This window comes from Triturus cristatus, chromosome 6 (genome assembly GCF_964204655.1).
Source record: "Triturus cristatus chromosome 6, aTriCri1.1, whole genome shotgun sequence".
NCBI lineage: Eukaryota > Metazoa > Chordata > Amphibia > Caudata > Salamandridae > Triturus > Triturus cristatus.
Window position 1 is genome coordinate 344394423 of NC_140589.1, and position 19314 is coordinate 344413736.

General features: G+C 45.5%; 1 protein-coding gene across 1 annotated transcript in view; it reads left to right on the forward strand.

The window, feature by feature from the left end:
- ITGB1BP1 (integrin subunit beta 1 binding protein 1) overlaps positions 1 to 19314 on the forward strand; it is a 192341-nt gene that overhangs the window by 158686 nt on the left and 14341 nt on the right. Inside the window, exon 6 of the mRNA XM_085610729.1 lies at positions 13417 to 13566. Within this exon, the coding sequence (XP_085466855.1) occupies positions 13417 to 13566 (150 nt within the window). The remainder of the gene's footprint in view (positions 1 to 13416; positions 13567 to 19314) is intronic.

The window sequence follows — 19314 nt, forward strand, 5'->3', positions numbered from 1 at the left end:
AGATTTGAGAGCAAGTGATATGCTTATGGCTCTGTTGGATCCAGGCGTCTCTTATCGCCCATAGAGAGTTCACCGAAAAGGTGATACGACTGCCGCCATCACTTACCGAGGGTATTATATCCTCTCCTGTACCTGGACGCGGACGGGCGCAGACGGGCTTGCCTTTAGCGTGCCTTCGGCGCGCCCGCTGCACGTGTCCGCGGCGCGCTAACCAAGCACCCCACCCACTATGTCTGCCTGATTACGTGCCTTACGTGTCTTTGATGTGATCAGAAGGTGAGCGCCCAAAACGCTATGTAACCAAGATACTCACACTTACACACAGGCAACTTTAAAATACGGCGCAGTGTCCTTTGTTAAAAAAGATTATGGGGAAATCGGCAAATGTAGAGCAAAGACCCCCGGCTTCCGCCTCAGGAGTTAGTCTGTAACGCTATGCGCACGCGCAGTCACCACCTTTTTATCACGAATACAGGCGAGCGACTAGCGCTCTAACCAAGCACCCCACCCACTATGTCTGCCTGATTACGTGCCTTACGTGTCTTTGATGTGATCAGAAGGTAAGCGCCCAAAACGCTATGTAACCAAGATACTCACACTTACACACAGGCAACTTTAAAATACGGCGCAGTGTCCTTTGTTAAAAAAGATTATGGGGAAATCGGCAAATGTAGAGCAAAGACCCCCGGCTTCCGCCTCAGGAGTTAGTCTGTAACGCAATCCTTAGGAACTTTGCACCAGGACCAGCTTACTCTGCAGATTCTCTGGCAAAGTGAAGTGCTTTGTGAGGAATACCAGGACTTAGCCCAGGGAGAGACGCGGAGATCCCAACTGGCCTCCCATTACAGTTGTATGACGCTGGTGAGAAGGCGCGCAAACTGCTACCGTGGCACAGTAGACGGGATGCAGAAGTGAGATGGGTGGGCACTATCACCGCCAGCACTGGTGAGTCCTACATGACTGACGTCCAATAGTGGGGGACTCAAGTTTGCCCACTACCATGCAGGGATTTATGGGGCACGTGCACTGCCGGGGGGCTGACCAAATCCTATACTTTTTGGAGTCTATGGCCACTCACGTCTTCTCAGTGGAGGACAGAGTAGATTTGGAGGGGGCATAGAGCTCTCCAAGGTACAGGCTGCAATAGGGAAACTTAAACCCGGGAAAACCCCCTGGCCCAATGATCTCCGGGCTGAATTCTACAAATGTTATGCTTGCACACTAGACCCCTCCTGAATGTTATCTTATGTTAGCCAGTTTTATAGAGTGCACAGCTGCCTCAGCAAAGAGGCGTCCCAGCGCTAAGGCAGAAACATGGAGGCTGATGACAGAAAAAAGACAATAAAGCGGACGGAAGAGGTGAGTTTTGATGGCCTTACGGAAAGCCAGGTAGTTATTCATGGCACAGATGAATAGTGGCAAAGCATTCCAAAGTTTGGCAGCCAATAAACGAAAAGAGCGCCCACCCAACCGAGCCCTCCTCACCCGGAGCACAGCCACCAGGTGTTGTCCCATCGAGCGAAGTTGGCGCGAGGGAGAATAGGATGAGAGCAGGTTCGACAGAATACCAGGAGAGGAGGAGTTCAGAAATTTAAACGCGGTACAGAGGGCCTTGAATTACACTCGATTGGCAACAGGCAACCAGTGTAGCCAACGAATAGCACTGTAGGTGGGACAGGTTCTAGGGAGGCCCAGAAGAGTTCTGGCCACAGCGTTTTGGACTCTCTGCAGTCTCAGGACTTCAGTCTTGTTGACCCCTAAATAGAGTACATTGGCATAGTCCAGTCTTGACAAGATGGAGGCCTGAATAATCATTTGCCTGATGGACGGGTCAAAAAACCCCAGCAGCGGTTTGAGCCCCCGTAATATGCCAAAACAGGTCCCTGCCACTTTCTTGGTTTGAGACTGAAAGCTGAGGGCCGAGTCAACCCAGATACCTAGATCTTTCACCACCTGGTTAGGGGTGGGTGCACAGCCCAATATGGCCAGCCACCAGCGTTCACCCCACTGCACCGGGTCTCTCCCAACCAGCAGAACCTCCGACTCGCTGGAGTTCAGTTGGAGACAATTGGCAGTCATCTACTCGGCGACAGCCATAAGATTATCCCGAAACTGGGAAGCCTCCCCCACGAAGTCGTCCGTGCGACTACCACCTGTGTATCATCAGCATATGATACAATTGTGAGCGCTCTGCTCCTGGCCAGGACTGCTAAAGGTTGAACATAGAGGTTAAAAAGCGTAGGGCTCAAGGCAGAGCCCTGAGGAACCCCTTGTTTGTTGGAATGGGTCGTGGAGGCGAATGGAGGGGCCATAACCTGGACGGTCCTATTAGAAAGAAAGGAGGCAAACCAATCCAGGGCAGAGCCCACAATACCCGCCTCCTCCAGCCTTAGCAGCAGTATCTGATGAGAAACCGTTTCAAATGCGGCACTGAGATCTAAGAGGATCATGGCCGACGTACGACCCTCATCCAGAGCAAGCCTAAGATGCTCGATGACAGCTAGGAGAACAGACTCCGTGCTGTGGCCTGGGCGGAAACCATTCTGAGAGATGTCTAGGCGATTATTCTCCTCTAGAAATCTAGTGAGAATAGAATTAATGTAGGTCTCAGTGATCTTAGCGTCCCACGGCAGGAGGGAGATAGAATGAAAATGTTCCAGTTTGGCTGTGTCCAGGATAGGTTTCTTAAGCAGAGGAACCACCCTGGCTTGCTTCCAAGTACTGGGAACAACTGCGCTGGACAAGGATAGATTGATCACCTGACTCAGAGGTGAAAGGAGCACAGGTAGCAATTTCATGAATTGGTCTGGCTTGAGGGCGTCAGTGTTTTGTGAGGCGAGGGATCGGGGAGAGTTGCCTCCAGATTTCCAATGTGCAACTATAACTGCAATCCACAAAGCCCCGAACTAGCTGTGAGTTGTAGCGCCCAATGTCGCTTTTAAATGTGGAGACGAAGGTGCTGGCCACGATCCTGGTGACCAGGCTAATTAAAGTGATAGCCCCCTTGATACAGGGAGACCAATCCGGGTTCATTTCTTGCAGATCCACCCACCTAAATGTGCGCTGACTACACAACTGGCTCACAGAGGTGCATGGTAGGACGACGCCCCATGTCTTACTCTCGCTTGACGCTGAGAAATAATTTGATGCTAGACAGTGGCCTTTTCTGAAACAGACGCTGTTAAAGTTTGGTCCTAAATTTAGACAATGGGCAGTAATACTATATCAAGCTCAAATGGCCATGGTCCAAATAAATGGAATCCTCTCAGGTAGATTGCCCATTGCACAGGGAATGTGACAGGGATGCCGCTTCTCCCCTCTTTGCTCTCACGTTGGACCCGTTGTCATGTATGATCCATGCTCATCCAAACATATGTGGATTTAAGATCTCGGCCGTCAACCTGCTGGAAGAGAAAATCTCTTCCTACGTAGATGATATCCTTCTTTATGTTATGGAACTCCGTGCCGCGATCCTGATAATTTTTAGGACTGTAGAGTCATTCGGTGGATACTCGAGGTACTCAATAAATCTGTGCTATTCTGGTCATATGGCCACTCCGACGTGATGACTCTGCCAGGTTGACTGTGTGCTGAAACAGCAAGTTTCAAGTACTTAGGTATACTGGTCACACCTAATAAAGAGCTAAGTATAGCTGCAAACCTTAGGAGGGTGTATTCCACCTTTCGGGCAGATGCGGAACGTTGGTGAGGGCTGCCCATGACGGTTTTAGGAAGGGCCACCATTTTTAAGATGATCACACTCCTGAAGCTAGTGTACTGCCTCCAAATCATGTATTATCCTAGTCAGGAGGAAATATTTAATAAAATAAACAGAGGTGAGATTGTTATTCTGGAGTGGATGGCACCCTAGGGTGGTGTTGCAGACACGGCAGCGGAGCGCCTATAATGAGGGGGATATCCCTTTCTGATGTCCAGGCTTACTATTGGGCTGTGCACCTAATACTGGCTATATGCACCCCAGGACCACTCAATATACATGCTGGAAAGGGCCAGATTACTGCTCTGCTCCCCTCTACATTCAATTTATGGAGATGCTGGTGTGGGCAAGCTCCTGTCGGCGACGCAGGTAACATTGGGAGTTTGGCATAGAGGCTTCAAGACTATTGGATGGGCATCCTGTGTTACCAGGGAAACACCTCTGTGGAAGGGGGACATGCTGCAGGATTTAGGCAAATTGCAAGGGTTTGGGCCCTGGGCACGATTGGTATCTCCAAAATTGGTGATGGTCTAGAAGATGGTGCCCTCATGCCATTCCTCTCATTCAGGAGGGAATACCACCTCCATCAGAATCAATATTTTAAGTATGTACAACTTCGTCATGCATGGATTGCAGATGTTCTGTATGCTCTGTTGTCAGAGGTCTTATGTAGTGGTTACTGTCAGCTGGCTGGCCCAGGGAGGTTTTCATCCCACACTGCACTGTTTTATTGTGTGTGATGTCATGGGCACTGCCCACTTGCAACGCTGGAAATGTGTAATCATTTGCAATTATTACTCTAGCTACTCCAACATTTTGTTTATGAAAATTTAAATAAACATATATATATATATTTTTTTAAATAGGCACACTGCGCCCCAGCGCAGTGGTGCAGTCTTCCCTCTGGTTGGATGAGCACACAAGCGGTCTGGGGGCTGATTCTTGGCTAGCTCATAACAGATATTGATGCATAATACAATCTGTCAGGAGATGGTTCTCTTTTGTACTGTTTTCCCCTTTTTGGCTCCAGAGAAACCCTAAAAAATATGAGCATCCAAATAATAAGGTCCCACTGCGGCATAACAAAAGGTGTTGGTGGGAATATGTGCATCAGCCCCTTTAAGAAGTGCAATTCCACATTTGATTTAATTAGGGACGGCTAATCAGGCAACTGTAAAATAAAGCTGAAAGATGACCATAAATTGTCGCACTGCAAGGTCTTTCTGGCCTACAGATAGACCAAATAAAAAGACATCAGACAACCTGGCCTGTAAAGGCTGAAGGCCACAGGATGAACTCCAGGCAAAAAACTTCTTCCAGCATCTTGCATATACAGTTCTAGCGGACGAACTCATGGCTGACAGGGTAACACCAACTACTTTGGGGGTAAGATCAGAAACCATCAACTGTTGCCATTCAATCTCCACACATGTAGATTGTACTGGCTTTGATTCAGGACCTGGCCTGCCCACTGCAACAGGCGGTCCTCCCCAAGGGGTAGCTGAATTGGGGGATATGTGCTCAAGGACAGAAGTTATGGGTACCACACACCCTTTGCCCAGTCCGAAGCGACTAGAAAAACTTGGGTCTGGTCTTCCTTGATCTTACTGAGCAGGTGAGGTAGGGACAGAAAGGTGTGCAGGAGTCATGATCGCCAGTCCAGGTGTAAATGTTCCATGAGGGAGAACTGCTTTGGGAACTCCAACGCGCAAGAGTTTGGACACTGAGAGCCTGATTAGAACATTGGGGGTGCGGTGCCAGGTCTGCCCTGCCCCCCCCGAAGCGGATGGAGCCACCCACCAGATTATGAGTTTCCTCCTGTCTGGCAGGCTTTATTTTGGCGTTCCCACAGCAGTGCCTCTTAAAATGGCCACTGACATGGGAATGCCAAAATCAGTACCTGCACGGCATGGGCTGAAAGGTCCATGCCAAGCAGGAACTGGGGTGCATGCACACATGGGGGCACTTGTTGTCCACCCTGCATGCACCCCAAGGCGCACAGGCACAACCTTTGTTTCCTCTCTGCCAGGGTTTTAATGGAGGAGGAACCGCCATGAAAACCATGGCAGAGAGAAAGCTCCTAATATGCTTGGCAGGACCGCGGCAGTCCCACCAAGCATACTGATGCCTCCTGACTGCCTCAAAACGCCAGGGAACGGCGGTTCCCTGGCTGCTGCGATGGGGCAATGGCATTCTGACCGCCTCAATCATAATAGAGCAGTCGGGAGACCGCTGCAGCCCCACCAGTTTGGCAGTCTGTGGACTCCCAGACTCGTAGTTGAGCCCAGAGAGTTCCTTGCAGTGGTAAATAGATGGAGCCAGGCTTTTCCCCATTGTTGAAATGTGCCCTGTGCGGCCTCTGAATGCAACTGCCATTCGTGATCCGTTAAGCAAAGTTGGCTGAGTTTATTCACCCTGATGTATCAAGATCCTGCCAGGTGCTGTGTAACCAGGGAAATGGTCTGAACATCCAGCCATTACTAAGGATGTGGAGTGTCCTGGCACAGAACCCACTACCCCAACCAACCTGTGCCCATTCCCCCCCAGTTGTCGGAAGGAATGCCTTCAGTGCCAAGCAAATTACCTCAACCCAACAACGATGCATCCATCATGACCGTTAGTTGTAGGTGGGCTAGCAAGAGGGGTCTCCACTGGTCCAATTGCAGTGAAGCAACCCCCATCTGACTTTCTCAGTCTGCTCTGACATCTGGATGGAATTCGAAAGGTTTCACTGATGCTGAACCCACTGAGACTTCTAGTCCAACTCATCTTCTCCCTATCCAACGAACCCAACACCGCCAGACACAATTTCCGAGAAGGCATGGAACCCGTTGCCAAATGGATGAAAAACAGCTGCTTTCAACTAAACACCAACAAAACGGAAGTACTCAACATGGGCCCACACCCCGACGCCTGGAACGACACCTGGTGCCCCCCCGCCCTCGGAAGTCCACCCACCCCCACGGACCCTGCACGCACGCAACCTGGGAATCATCTTGGACTCCGAACTCAAAATGGACTGCCAGCTCAACGCCGTCTCGTCCTCCTGGTTCCACACCCTCCGCCTCCTAGAAAAGACCTTCAAATGTATCCCCCTCGAACACAGAAAGACCGTCACTCACGCCCTGGTCACCAGCAGACTCGACTACGAGCGGCTCAATCACCAGGGCAAAGAGCGGGGGGGCAGAGGACACCCTTGACGCTTGCCCCTACCAACTGGGATGCTGGCCGATATTCACTACCCTGTTTTCACCCTCACTGTGGGTTTAGTGTTGAGCAGTTTAATCATGCCCTGCTGCCTGGCCCTTATGCCCAGGGTACCTAGTACTGCAAACATATAGCCCCAGTCTAAGGTGTTTAATGCCTTTTCAAGGTCCAGGACTAAGCAGCCCGCAGGCCGCTTGGGGGCCAGTGCCGCAGAGTCTAATCCAGCAGTCTGTGCATACTTCAAATGTTGAGGGTTGGGTATCTATTTGGTATGAACCCATTTTGGTCCAGGTGGACCATGGTAGGTATGTGCTCTAATAGAAGAGTCGCTATAGCATTGCTTAGGAACTTGTAATCACTGCCCAACATGGACAATGGTCTGTAAGAGGCAATCTTGAGGGGGTGCCGTCCCAGCTTCGGGAGTGAGGCCTGGAGTGCTTCCCAGAGGGTCGAGTGCAACTGCCTGACAGAGAGGGCAGTTGTGTATAGTTCTAGCAATTTAGGGAGTAGGGTTATCTAGTAGGCCTTGTAGAACTCAGTGCACAGTACATCTAGGTGGGGGGATTTGCATGTAGGGGAGTTGACGCCTTGGCATGCATCTTGGCCAGGTACACCCCATAATCTATGCATCGTAATGACTCTAGAAGGTGGGCGTGACAGTCTCTCTGCATGATCAATTCGTCCCTCGCAGAGGCGTCATCCTGTGCGGCTCTCTCAAGGTGAATGCAATGCCCAGGCATGACTGCTTTTAGGGCCTCCCATTCCACCAGGCACATAATGGCCATCCCACTGTTGTCAACTAGAATATTCTCCTATCTAAACATTGCTCAGCGCCCTCAACTTCACACTAACTCTGGGCATCTTTCTAAAGTATTTCAAAATGCCTCAAGCGTTACCGGTTTCTAAAACGCCACCCCACAAACTAGACCACACCCAGAACAACCCCTCACTTAAAATCTACTTTTCTCGGGGTTAGGTCCATAGAGAAAACATCACAAACTCTTCTGCTAATATGTGTTAACACATGGCTGGTTGCATTAATATTCTGGTTAGAGGTAGGCCTGCAACACAAAAAAACACTCAAGCTCTCATATCACCTAATTTGTCTCCTGGTCAAAGGTAAAACTAATGTGCTGTTATTTCATGACCCATAGTAACTTGTGGTATTATGCACAACATTGTACCCATGCGCACTCACCATTTGCCTGCGGTGTTTTATAGTGGCTCTTAAATGGATGAAATAATTTTTTCCGTAACCAATCCTAATGCATCCACATCCCACACTAGATCCTTTTCAAGCCCTGTTTGGCATCAGCTGAGCCATGTAGAACTGCACCAAGGCGCAGAACCAATCGATTCATATGCCGTTCCATATCTCGTCTATCACTGACATCAAAGATATCAAAACACTGTGGGCCTGCCTGTCTATTACTGTTTATCATCCAGTTGTGTAAAGGTCAACTGTTCCTAAACAAAATGCATATAGGTATACCCCAGCGGCTAATTGATTGATACTTTATCTTAAGAGGTGGAATTTGCATACAGTGAGCCGTCTTAGGATACAGTCTCCCAGTGTCCTGCTGAAGGCGCTTTCTTCTCATGGTAGTGTTAACTGATCTGCCCAACTTGTAATGCACATCCTTGTTGTATTTCCATATTAACTGTGGTGCGACCAACACCCAGAAATCCCATGATATCCCCCATTAAAAGGCAATTGTCTTGGTATGTGGGTGTCTACACCTTGTACTAAATCTCAGTGAAAATCAAAACCCTCTGAACACGCTATCAACAAACACATAGCCATTTCACTTGGGAACCCACCAGGTCTCAAAGAGTGCATTTATTAATTATTTCTTGTGATCTTGATGAGACCGGTATCTCCTTTCTACAAGCCATTCTAAACTTCTGCAAAGAGACATATCATTGTTAGACACCTGAAGAAGGGTGACCCCAAAATACATTAAAGCTTGGTAGTAAATCAGTTTACTTAAGATTACCATTAAACAGCATTAATAAAGTTTTGGTTGGACTCTTATTCGGTACCAAGTAAATATTATTTATGTGACCAATTGGAGATGACTTTTTCTCTCAACCAATTTCAAGTGCAGCCCTGAAGTCACTCTGCTTTACTACTTTCTGGGGCCCATCCAGTGCTTAAATGTGCTTATTGAGTGTTATATTGTATATGCTTTGATGGTTGTGGATTCCTTTTGCATTTCTCTCTTGAATGGATAACTTACCTGTTGTTTGTACAGCGCTCTGATACCCTAACGGCTAATGTTCGCGCTATAGAAAACTCCATATAAAGACTACGGCAACGCACTCTACGCCGGAATAAGCAAAAACCTCACACGCAAGCTACAGAACATCCAGAACACTGCCGCAAGACCGGTCCTCAACCTGCCAAGACACTGCCACATCTCCCAGCACCTGCGCACACTCCACTGGCTCCCCATCGAAGCTTGAGTCACCTTCAAGATGCTCACCCACGCTCACAAGGCCCTCCACGACTTCAGACCAGCATACCTGAACAGCCAACTCAAATTCCATGCACCCCAAAGGACTCTACGATCAGCCCAGCTCTCCTACGCCGTAGTCCCCCGCACCAGAAAGACCAGATCAGGCGGCCGCTCCTTCTCCTTCCTTGCAGCCAAAGCTTGGAACGCCCTCCCTCTCCACCTCAGACAGATAACATCTCTCCCCATCTTCACAAGAAACCTCAAAACCTGGCTCTTCGACAGACCCCTCCTTGATGGACTGGAACCTGCAAACCCCCCCTCCCCCAGCGCCTTGAGACCCTCACGGGTGAGTAGTAGCGCTTAACAAACACATGATTGCTTGATTGAACTACAGATGCTACATGTACAACCTGGCATGGGCCACAAGCAGGATGCGGGAGGCCAAGAAGCCCTGAGACCCAAGTCAAAGGTTGAAATCATAGCCTTAATGTCATGGACTCATTGAGGTGGAGGGAAGGCCTGGAAAAGTACCGTATCCTGGATGGCTCAGATGAAGAGAAACCTCTGTGAAGCAGTCAGATGTAATTTCAATATGTTGATGAAAAAGCCTTGCAATGTCAACCGGTCTGTTGTTGTCTGGAGGAGGTTTGGAGGAGGTTTGTGACTGTTTGAGGCATGCCTGCTTTCAGCAACCAGTCATCAAGGAATGGAAAGGCTGATATTCCCAACCTTTGCAGATGGGCTACAACCATCACTTTTACGAACACCTGAGGTGCACTGATAAGGCCAAAGGGGAGCGCTAAAAACTGAAAGCACTCCTCGCCTACCTGAAACCACAGGTAATGTCTGTTGGACTGCATGACTGGAATTTGGAAATGGGCTTTCTGCAAATCCAAATGCTAATATCCGGTATCCTGAATACAGGGCAAACCAAACTTGGGCCAGGGTGAGCATTTTGAACTTGTCCTTCCACATTGGAAAAAGTTCAAACAGCGAATATCTAGGATGGGGTGAAGGGCTTTGTCCTTTTTTGGCACAGGAAATAACAAGATCTCTAAAGCTGGCACCCTTTCTATGGCTTCCTTGTCCAAGAGAGCTTGAACCGCTACTTCTTGGAGTATGAACAAGTGGTCCTTCAGAAGTAGTTGTGGTGTGGGTGGCATATCCAGGGGATGAGACACAAAGGGTAGGTTGTAACAGTGTTCCACAATTTGGAGCACTCATTGGTCAGAGGTGATGTTCTTTCGCCCGCAGATGTGAAAAGTGATGCGACCTCCCACAATGTGATTGTGTGCTTCTGAGGGTGGCCAGCAGTGGTTTTGAAGCAGCCTCAGGAGAGAGCGCTGTGTTTTAATTAGATCGTTGTCCATTATCTCTGGGCCCTGGTATCCCTTTACTTTGCCTCTACCTGGAAAGCATCATGAGGCGTGTCATTGTAGGTGCACTTTCTGTAGTTGTCTCTCTTGGTATCCCCTTCTGAAGCCTTGAAAGGGGCAAAGCTGTTGTTGGAACTGCTGCACCCCTAGAGCTTTCCCATGGGAGCATGCAGTCTTTGCTGTCCTTGAACCGTTAAAGGGCTGAGTCCATCTTGTCTCTGAAGAGACGAGTCACATCGAAGGCCATGTCTCTAAGTGACTACTGGATGTAACTAGAGAATACGGTTGAGCAGACCCAAGCTTCGCACCTAATTACCACCCTGGTCCCGACTGCTCTACCCAGGCAGCAGGTAGTGTTCAGGTTGGAGCCCCTCGTTGCGTCTTGGCCATCCTGAATAAGGCGCTGAAGGGATGGTCTGACATCATGGCCAAAATATCAGCTACCATATCCCATAACGCTAGTGTATCTTTCCAAAATGAAGGTGGTATTGACAGACCTGAGGGCAAGGCTGGCGAAGGAGAATATTTAGCAAATGCCTTCTTGTGCTTTCACTCTGTCTGGAAGAGTAGCTGGAAATGCTTTGGGGTTTAGATGACTTCTGGAGGCCTGAACCACCAGGCTATCAGGAGAAAGGTCCTTAAGGAGGAAGGCGGGGTCTTCCGGAGGAAAGCCTGTGTCCCCTTTCAGTTTGCCTATTGACTGGAGGGCAAGAGACTGGTTTTACCTAGGTACCCAACAGCGTGTCTGTAAGTGCCTCATTAAAGAGCAGAAGAGGTTCTTGGTTGGTTTGTCCTGGAAGGAGAACTTCTGTGAGCACATTAGTTCAGTAGTGGGTCACGTCAAGTCCAGAACTTCGGCTGCTCTTCTTGTCACTGTTGCGAAGGAGGCAAACTCCTCTGTGACAACTGTAGGTAAATGTGATTGCAGGCCAATGTCCAGAGATGCATCAAAGCCACTGGGTTCTGCAAGCCTAGGAATAAATTTTCATCATCGTAGACCCTACTGGAGTCGTTATGGTCATCAGCATATTCATGGAAGCGATACAGAAGCATTTCAGGGTCAGAGCTAGTGTATTGTGAGAGAATGGACCTCAGGGCAAGGTCATGTGGGACAGTCGACTCGGGGACTGATCCATCATTGGTAGACTGACTGTAGGCCACCTCGTTTCTTTAAGGCTTGAAGCTGCACTAGAGGGATCTAGTACCAGAGATGCAGTACTCTGCCTCTCTAAAATTTATAATCTGTTTTGGCGTCACCTCAGGGCCAGAGAAGTCAGTCTGAATGTGGGAAGAGGGTCAGAATCTGTTCCTCGGACTGAAAATGAGTTTACAGACTCTGGCAACTCCGAATGACAGAAGTGGCAGGACAAAGGGGAGCTGTGTTTGGACTTCTTATGTTTCTTCAACTTCTTGGACTCACCCGTAGACTCAGCTGCACCCTCGACCGGGCCTTTCTCAACTTATGTTGATGCTTTACAATGTACAGCTTGGCTTTGTGGTCGCAGATGGCATTGGGGTTTAGAGTGGCTCACAGAATGCACGATGCTGAGTCGTGCTTCAAGCCAGACACTAGAGACTGACCTTGTGAGGGTTTCTCACTAACATCTGCACGTGGCTGTCTTTGCATTGCTTAAATCATGTCACTTTAGGAGGGAAGGGGTCCTAGCACACTGGATTAACATTGTGAAGAAGGAATTCTGTCAGTCCTGAAAGATTTAAGAGCGTGAGCTCCGGATCTACATAGAAGGTGTGGAAAGAAAGGAACTAACAGTGCATGGAGGTGGCTTTAAAAGGTGTCCCTGGCACCACATTCAGCCGGGAGTGGCCGACCTGGAGTCACACAATACGACCTACTGATGTGCAAGTGTTGCTATGAAAAATCTTCCTGATCAAATCGGGCACGTGGGGAAATTCACAAGGTGAAGAATCTGCAGAAGTCTATCAAAAACTGTGCCTGCATTCAAACCCTGAGACACAGAAGTTAATGGAAGTAGTGACAATGGCATGAGTTGTTAAACCAATTGTGAAATATGATATAGCTGTGCCTTACGGTAGATTGAGTAAGAAATCAATAGAATTCACTTCGTATTGTTTTTGCTATTGTATTGGTCCGAGCATAAAGAATTTAGGGCTTGATTTAGACCTTGGCAAACGGGTTACTCTGTCGCAACGGTAATGGAGATCCCGTCCTTCGAAATATAATTCATATTAATTCCTATGGGATATCTAAATCTAAATCAGGCCCTTAGTGTGTCTGTATAAGCTGGGAGGCATAGGAGCAGAATGTATGCCTAAAGCATGTTTTTTAGGTTGGAACATATCAGGAGATTACTCTTGTGATAGGAACACTGTTTATACAGTCTGGTTTGTAGGATGACATGGGTTTGTTGTTCTAAAATTATAAAATGGGGTTGTAGCTGTCGACTTGTAAATTCTATGGTAATAACTTGTCTCAAAATTATTACAGTAATTGTGCATATTTGGGTAGTAACACAAATCTAGCACTGATACTGTCATTTTTCTGAGTAAATCTAATAAAAAAACTCAGTTATATGTTCCTCACAAAACAATAAACTAAGCTTTGGAACAAAGGTTTTCTAAAAGATTTGCGTCAATATATAATTTTTGCTTTGTATGTCTTTACTATCTTTTCTAGGATGTTTTGCACAGACATGCACTGTACTTAATTGTTCGTATGATATGTTATGACGATGGACTGGTGGCAGGAAAGAGTTTGCTTGCACTGAAGACAACAGATGCCCGTCATGAAGAGTGTAGCCTATGGGTATACCAGTGTAACAACTTGGTAATGTATTTTTGTTGTCAAGATTTCAGATTTGCTTAAATAAATAGAGAAAGTTTAACGTTTTAATTTCTTATAGGTACATGTGGACAATCTAAGGTATTGTATCTGTTTTTAACACGGATATTCTGCTGGTCTATTGAATCTTCATTAAAATAAAAAATTGTGAGAATTGCAGTAAATACATGGATCTAAACTTCTAACTTCTCCAGCAGTGAATTTTTCATAGTCAAATGCAAATTTAAATATCCTCTGACGTAAGGATAAGAATCACAGACTTTTAGTAGCTGAAATTGCCTTTGTAGACTGTCATTGTAATTTCTTGATAGATATAATTCAGTTGAGATTTTCACATATACAGCAAATTTCAAATGTGACACATACACTTGACATTTGTCCATAAACAAGACATTTTTCTCTCTATAGAATCTATCATTCATTACCTCTTGGACAACTGTATTTGGACTGCTAGAGAAATTAGATAATACATTCCTTTTAGGGAATGTTCGTTATTGAGCTCATGTTCTTGTGTTGTGCATGCGGTGAACTGCATCACTGGTAAGTAATCTGAGTTTTCTCTAGAGGAAGGAATTGAGGCGGGAGTAGCTAAAATTGAGGTGCTCTGGACTACAGAACATGGTCAATTAGGAAAACTTTCATTAGAATCTAAGTTCCCTGGTTCTAATAGCCACTACATCCTGTACATATCAGAATCATGCATAAGTGTCCGTACCTTTATTTACCCATAAGGCAGATGATGTGGGGATTTAAGAGTTAATCTTCATACCATAGGAGCTTTTGTTGCTGCTCAATCAATGTTTTACATTTTTTTAAGCTTACCATTTCTTGATTCCTGAAGGTTGTAATTTCTTTGGTGAAATTTGTTTTCACTGGCTATTGGTGAGTTCCCTTTGGGCACCTTTTGATAAACTAATTTCCAGTGAATGTTGAGAGACTTTAATCTTACTAGAATACCCGCCTCAGCCATTCGTTCACTTCCAGTTTCTGTGTTGTCCGCAACTTATACCTTTCAGTCTTCTACATATGTATACCGGTTCACATTTAGTAGTTCATAAGCAGCATCATTCTTCCCCCTTTTCTCAGACACCATAAGGTACACTGTTTTAACTTGGTGTGCCTACTGCATGTCTGACCGGCAGCTCAACTTCCCCTCTAGATTTTGGTCCTTTCATTTTCTGTCACAAGATTTTCCTTGATATTCATAAACAGTTGAATATCTCTAACGTGGATTCTTCCATTTTTGGGGGGAAACGTTTTTTACTTGTTTTTTAAGGTTACAGAAATCACAAGGACATAAGCAACTTATGAAATCAGGTTTACAACTGCCTCAGTATTTGTTCCATCATTCAACCTGCAGAAGCTACCTCCAAATCAGAATTCTTCAGTAAGCCAATGAAGAACATTTAAACACACAAAATATTCTGGGTCAGTTATTTCAAGCATCTAATATCATGGTAGATAAAACTGCTTGCTCAGGCACTCTCATGTGCCTGTTGTTGCTGCATTTATTGGAGTGCCTAGTCAGACTGCCATGCCATGCCCATCTTTCGTATCTCATGCATAAGCTGCACTATGAGTGACAATAAGTGTATTTATAATTCACTTAAAGGCTCCCACCACGACCACCTCCCCATAACCGGTCCCTTATTTAACATCAGTATGTTTCACCTCAGGCGATTGTCCCCAGGTGCCCACATACGCACTTCTCCTAGTGCGTGTCCTAAACCGTGTTCTAGTCATTCCTTTCATCTTCCAGATCTTGTAGCATCTCGTCGCATGACTCATCCATCTCTACTCCCCTGACGTCTCTCTTCCTTTCCATCTGTGAGAAGAGCCATAGATTTCTGTATTGTGTGATATACTATAAGTCTGTTACTACTGTTTTTCATCTTGCTACAAGAAAGAAAAAGGACAGTAAGCATATTTTGGGTTTAAAGCGATTAGTTTCCCCAATTACTTCAGTAGGTAGACTTGTACCTGCCTCCTAATAACTCCGAAATACTGGACATGCCCACATCGTAAGATGGAATAGAGCTTTTAGATTGCCACATTTGGGGCAGGAAGAATCACTAGTGTGATAGATCTTGCCCACTCTTATGGACGCGAGTTAGTTGCTATGAGCTTAAAGCTGGCAGTTCTGGAAACCTTATGTGTTGCTCATTACTAGCGTCCGGTCTTCCAACCCCAACTCCAAAGACCAAGTTTCCCTTAAGACTTACAAATCATACCTAAACATGTCAGTCATCTCCTTGAGCAACAGCAGGATACCTTTTCTACCGATTCCGAGTTAATATAAGAATCGCATAACTTCTTGTGTTAGAGGTTTCCACATCTCTGTGTTCACAAACCTATTGAAGTTCCCTTTATACCTTCCCATACTATAAGAATTGCCCCGGGCACACTTTAGTTTTGTATAAAATCACTGATGAACCTAATGTATTATACTGCATAAAAATCACCCACTGTTGCAAGACCATTGTCATTCCAGGGATTCAGTTGTCTATACCTTGCGGATTCTTGGATCCCCAGCAGGCTGAACAAAGGATTATTAGAAGCACACGTCGCTTTGGATTCCACCCTCCGCAGATACCTGTGGCCATGGCATGCCACTCTCAGCAAGCAAGGAAGGCTGTTCTGAGCAGTAGTACTAATATTTATTTGCGTAATTAAAACATTGAAAATTGAGAACAATAAAACCAACAAATCATTTGTGGGGCTCGTGGGTATAGTGAACTTCAAAATCGGGGTCACCCAGCATGCCTTCAGAAAAGGGAGGGCTACTCTGTGTCTCTTAAATCCTCATCTTAAATCAAGGATAATACCTAGCTGCTTCAAAATCGCATTGGGTAACTGAGCTCCTCTGGACATTGTGACATGTCGTCCTGACTTTATTATACAAGTGAGATACCACCCTGCCGGTGATGGCCCTAGAAAGAAGAGAGATTCAATCTAATATCTCCAGGCCCAGTCTCATTCTTCATCAGTACTGCAGATAAGTAATTCAGCTAATTGTGTCAGTTAATTTCATCATTCAATTGCCATCACCACTGAGCATGGTAACATTACTAGGGCATCCTCCATCACTGGAAGGGTCTCCTGATATTCAGATAGGGGTCACACCTGGCAATAAATCCATTTTGCTCCGGATAGCAAACTCAGGAAAAAATTGGAGAAACTGAGATGCAACCACTTTGCTTAAAATCTTGCAGTCAGTGCTTAGCAAGGCATTCTGATAAGGTTTCCGTAAAAAGCATTCTGGTGCTTCTGAGGAACAAGGGGTTCTCTGGTTGTGCAGGTAAGTGTACTAATCAATTTCATGGCAATGTAAGTTGCAATTTCGTGGCCAGTTTGGGAGCTAACATGCCAACATTACTTAAGAAGAAATCTACCGGCAGACCATTACATTTAGGCATCTCCTTTCCCACAGTTGTGATTGCATACTGCGTCTTCAAAACTGTCTCAGGGGCCTCTTGAGCTTCCACATGTATTGGCAGCAGTATTTCTGTGGTGATTGTATGGAGGTATTCTCAAAACTCATCTTGCAATTCATCCTGTTCCCCTTACAATTTCGAGTAATAAACTGAAACAACGTAATATATCTCTTCTTGAGAATACTCTACTACTTCTTCCCCGTTTCAAATACTCATAATTGGGGACCCCACGAGATCCGGCTACATTAACCACGCTAGTAACCTCCTGGTCTTTTTTTCTATCCACGTTACCTCCTTTTATACTCCTTGTATCCACACTTCTCAGTCTTTAAAGAAACTAAACATAACGTTTCCCTTTCCCAGTGGAAACTATTTGATCTGAACATTTCCTTCTCCAACTCCTTTGCCCATGTTTCAATATTTTCAACCATGGATTATATATTCAGTCATAACATTTTTCGTTTTTTATAGAAATTCCGGGCAGAAATCGTTCATATAAAATATTCCCTATTTATTTTAGCATGTCCAATTGCACTATGTTAACCAAACTAAATTCCTATCGGCTTGGGGCAAAACCTTTATCTAACCTCTCCTGCCAAGAAAAACAAAGCAGATTTTAAGAATGAGAGGAAAATATAACAATATTTCCTGAAGGAATTCTAGAAGCTGCATCATTCTTTTCAGGGTCAGTTGGCTAACTCATTTTTTCTGCTTCATATAGCAGGGGTCCCTGCATACTTCTCTACCTTTCTTCAGAGTATATTCACTTATTTCTTACATTTTCCTGGAGGTAGGGAATTTTCATTTAGATAAGACTATTAATGCGAAACACTGTAAAATACATCAAAATCCAGCCTTTTATGAGCCACCATGCAGAACTGTAGGAAGTTGTCAAATGGGAAAGAAAAAGAGAACTCTATCACCAACATATGTGATTGAGAATCCTCCTCTTTAACCACCACAGGAGCTTGTTCTGACGAAAAGGAAACCATGTAGTCCTCCACCTACATGGTAGATATCAGCTCCCGTGTCAGCAGATAGTGCCAACAACCCACTCCCAGAGGCAGGTCCAGATCAACGAATCTTGATCTTCCAACCCATCCTGAACAAGAAGGTGCCCTCATACTCCTCATCAAGATACAGATTCTCTTAGGTACAGTTTGAAATGATCGACACAGGGATCTCACTTGTGGACAATGTTGTAACATTATCTGAAATGACGATCGAAGACACCAGGAACGTCAAAAGGTTCAAAACAAACCTCACTTGGTTCTGGCAGCCTGCTTATTATTACACGAAGTCACTTGAAAGTCTGCCACATCTCTCAGCCAGCCATGAGCAGCCCCTTTTCAGAAACAAAGTGGCGGGTAGTAGGAAATCCTGTTATATCCATATCGATTATGTGGGTTTCAGTCACCAATTTGTGCCTGTAATAGCTATATTAGTTGGGTATAGAGATACAGTTGACCAGATTTTGGTATTTTCTTTTGCGTATTGTTAGTTAATTATTATCTGAAATTAAAATATAAAATAAAAACCAGACGTTCATTTTCAGTCAGGTTATCAACTAGGAACAGCACCAAAAGAAGCCTATTCAAGATTGCTGATGGCTCCTGTTCACTCCTTGATGAAGGGAACTCATGCCTACCCTGCTATTATTAATTGAGGTGTCCGCAGCTTCATGATAGGATACATGATTTGTTTTAGGACACGGTCATGAAATGGCAGGATCATATCTCCTGAACCAATTTAAACAAGTCAGAATTGGACTCTCGATTATAAAGAGCACCCCCACCTTTCATTTTACTGCAAGGCTCTGTTCGTACTATCTTCCTTTTTAAACTTCCATGTAAACATCTATTGACACAGTGTCTCTTTTTACAAATACGCAGGTTACATCAAGTTACAAGTGAAAATTGATTGCCCACACAGCTTTTTAACCCTCACCTCATGTAGAAGGGAAACACAAACATGAATGAAAAACATGAAGCTTTGATTTTTTCTCTATCCAAAACTACAAAATTACCTTCCAGTTGCATTGCACACCACAGCAGAGGCCCCACTTATCATGCATTTTACCGGTCGTAAATGGCCTGATTCACAGAATCTAGCAATGTGCGACCGGTAAAATGTATTATTTGGTATGCATGAATTCCAATTTGCCATTCAGTAATATTTTACCAAATAGCAATTTGGAATTGCGAATACATTTCGATTTGGTATTAGGAATGGGCGTGTAGAGGCGTCCCTTACAAATACCTGAATTGCAGCGGTTATTAGGAATTTTTTGCAACTGAAA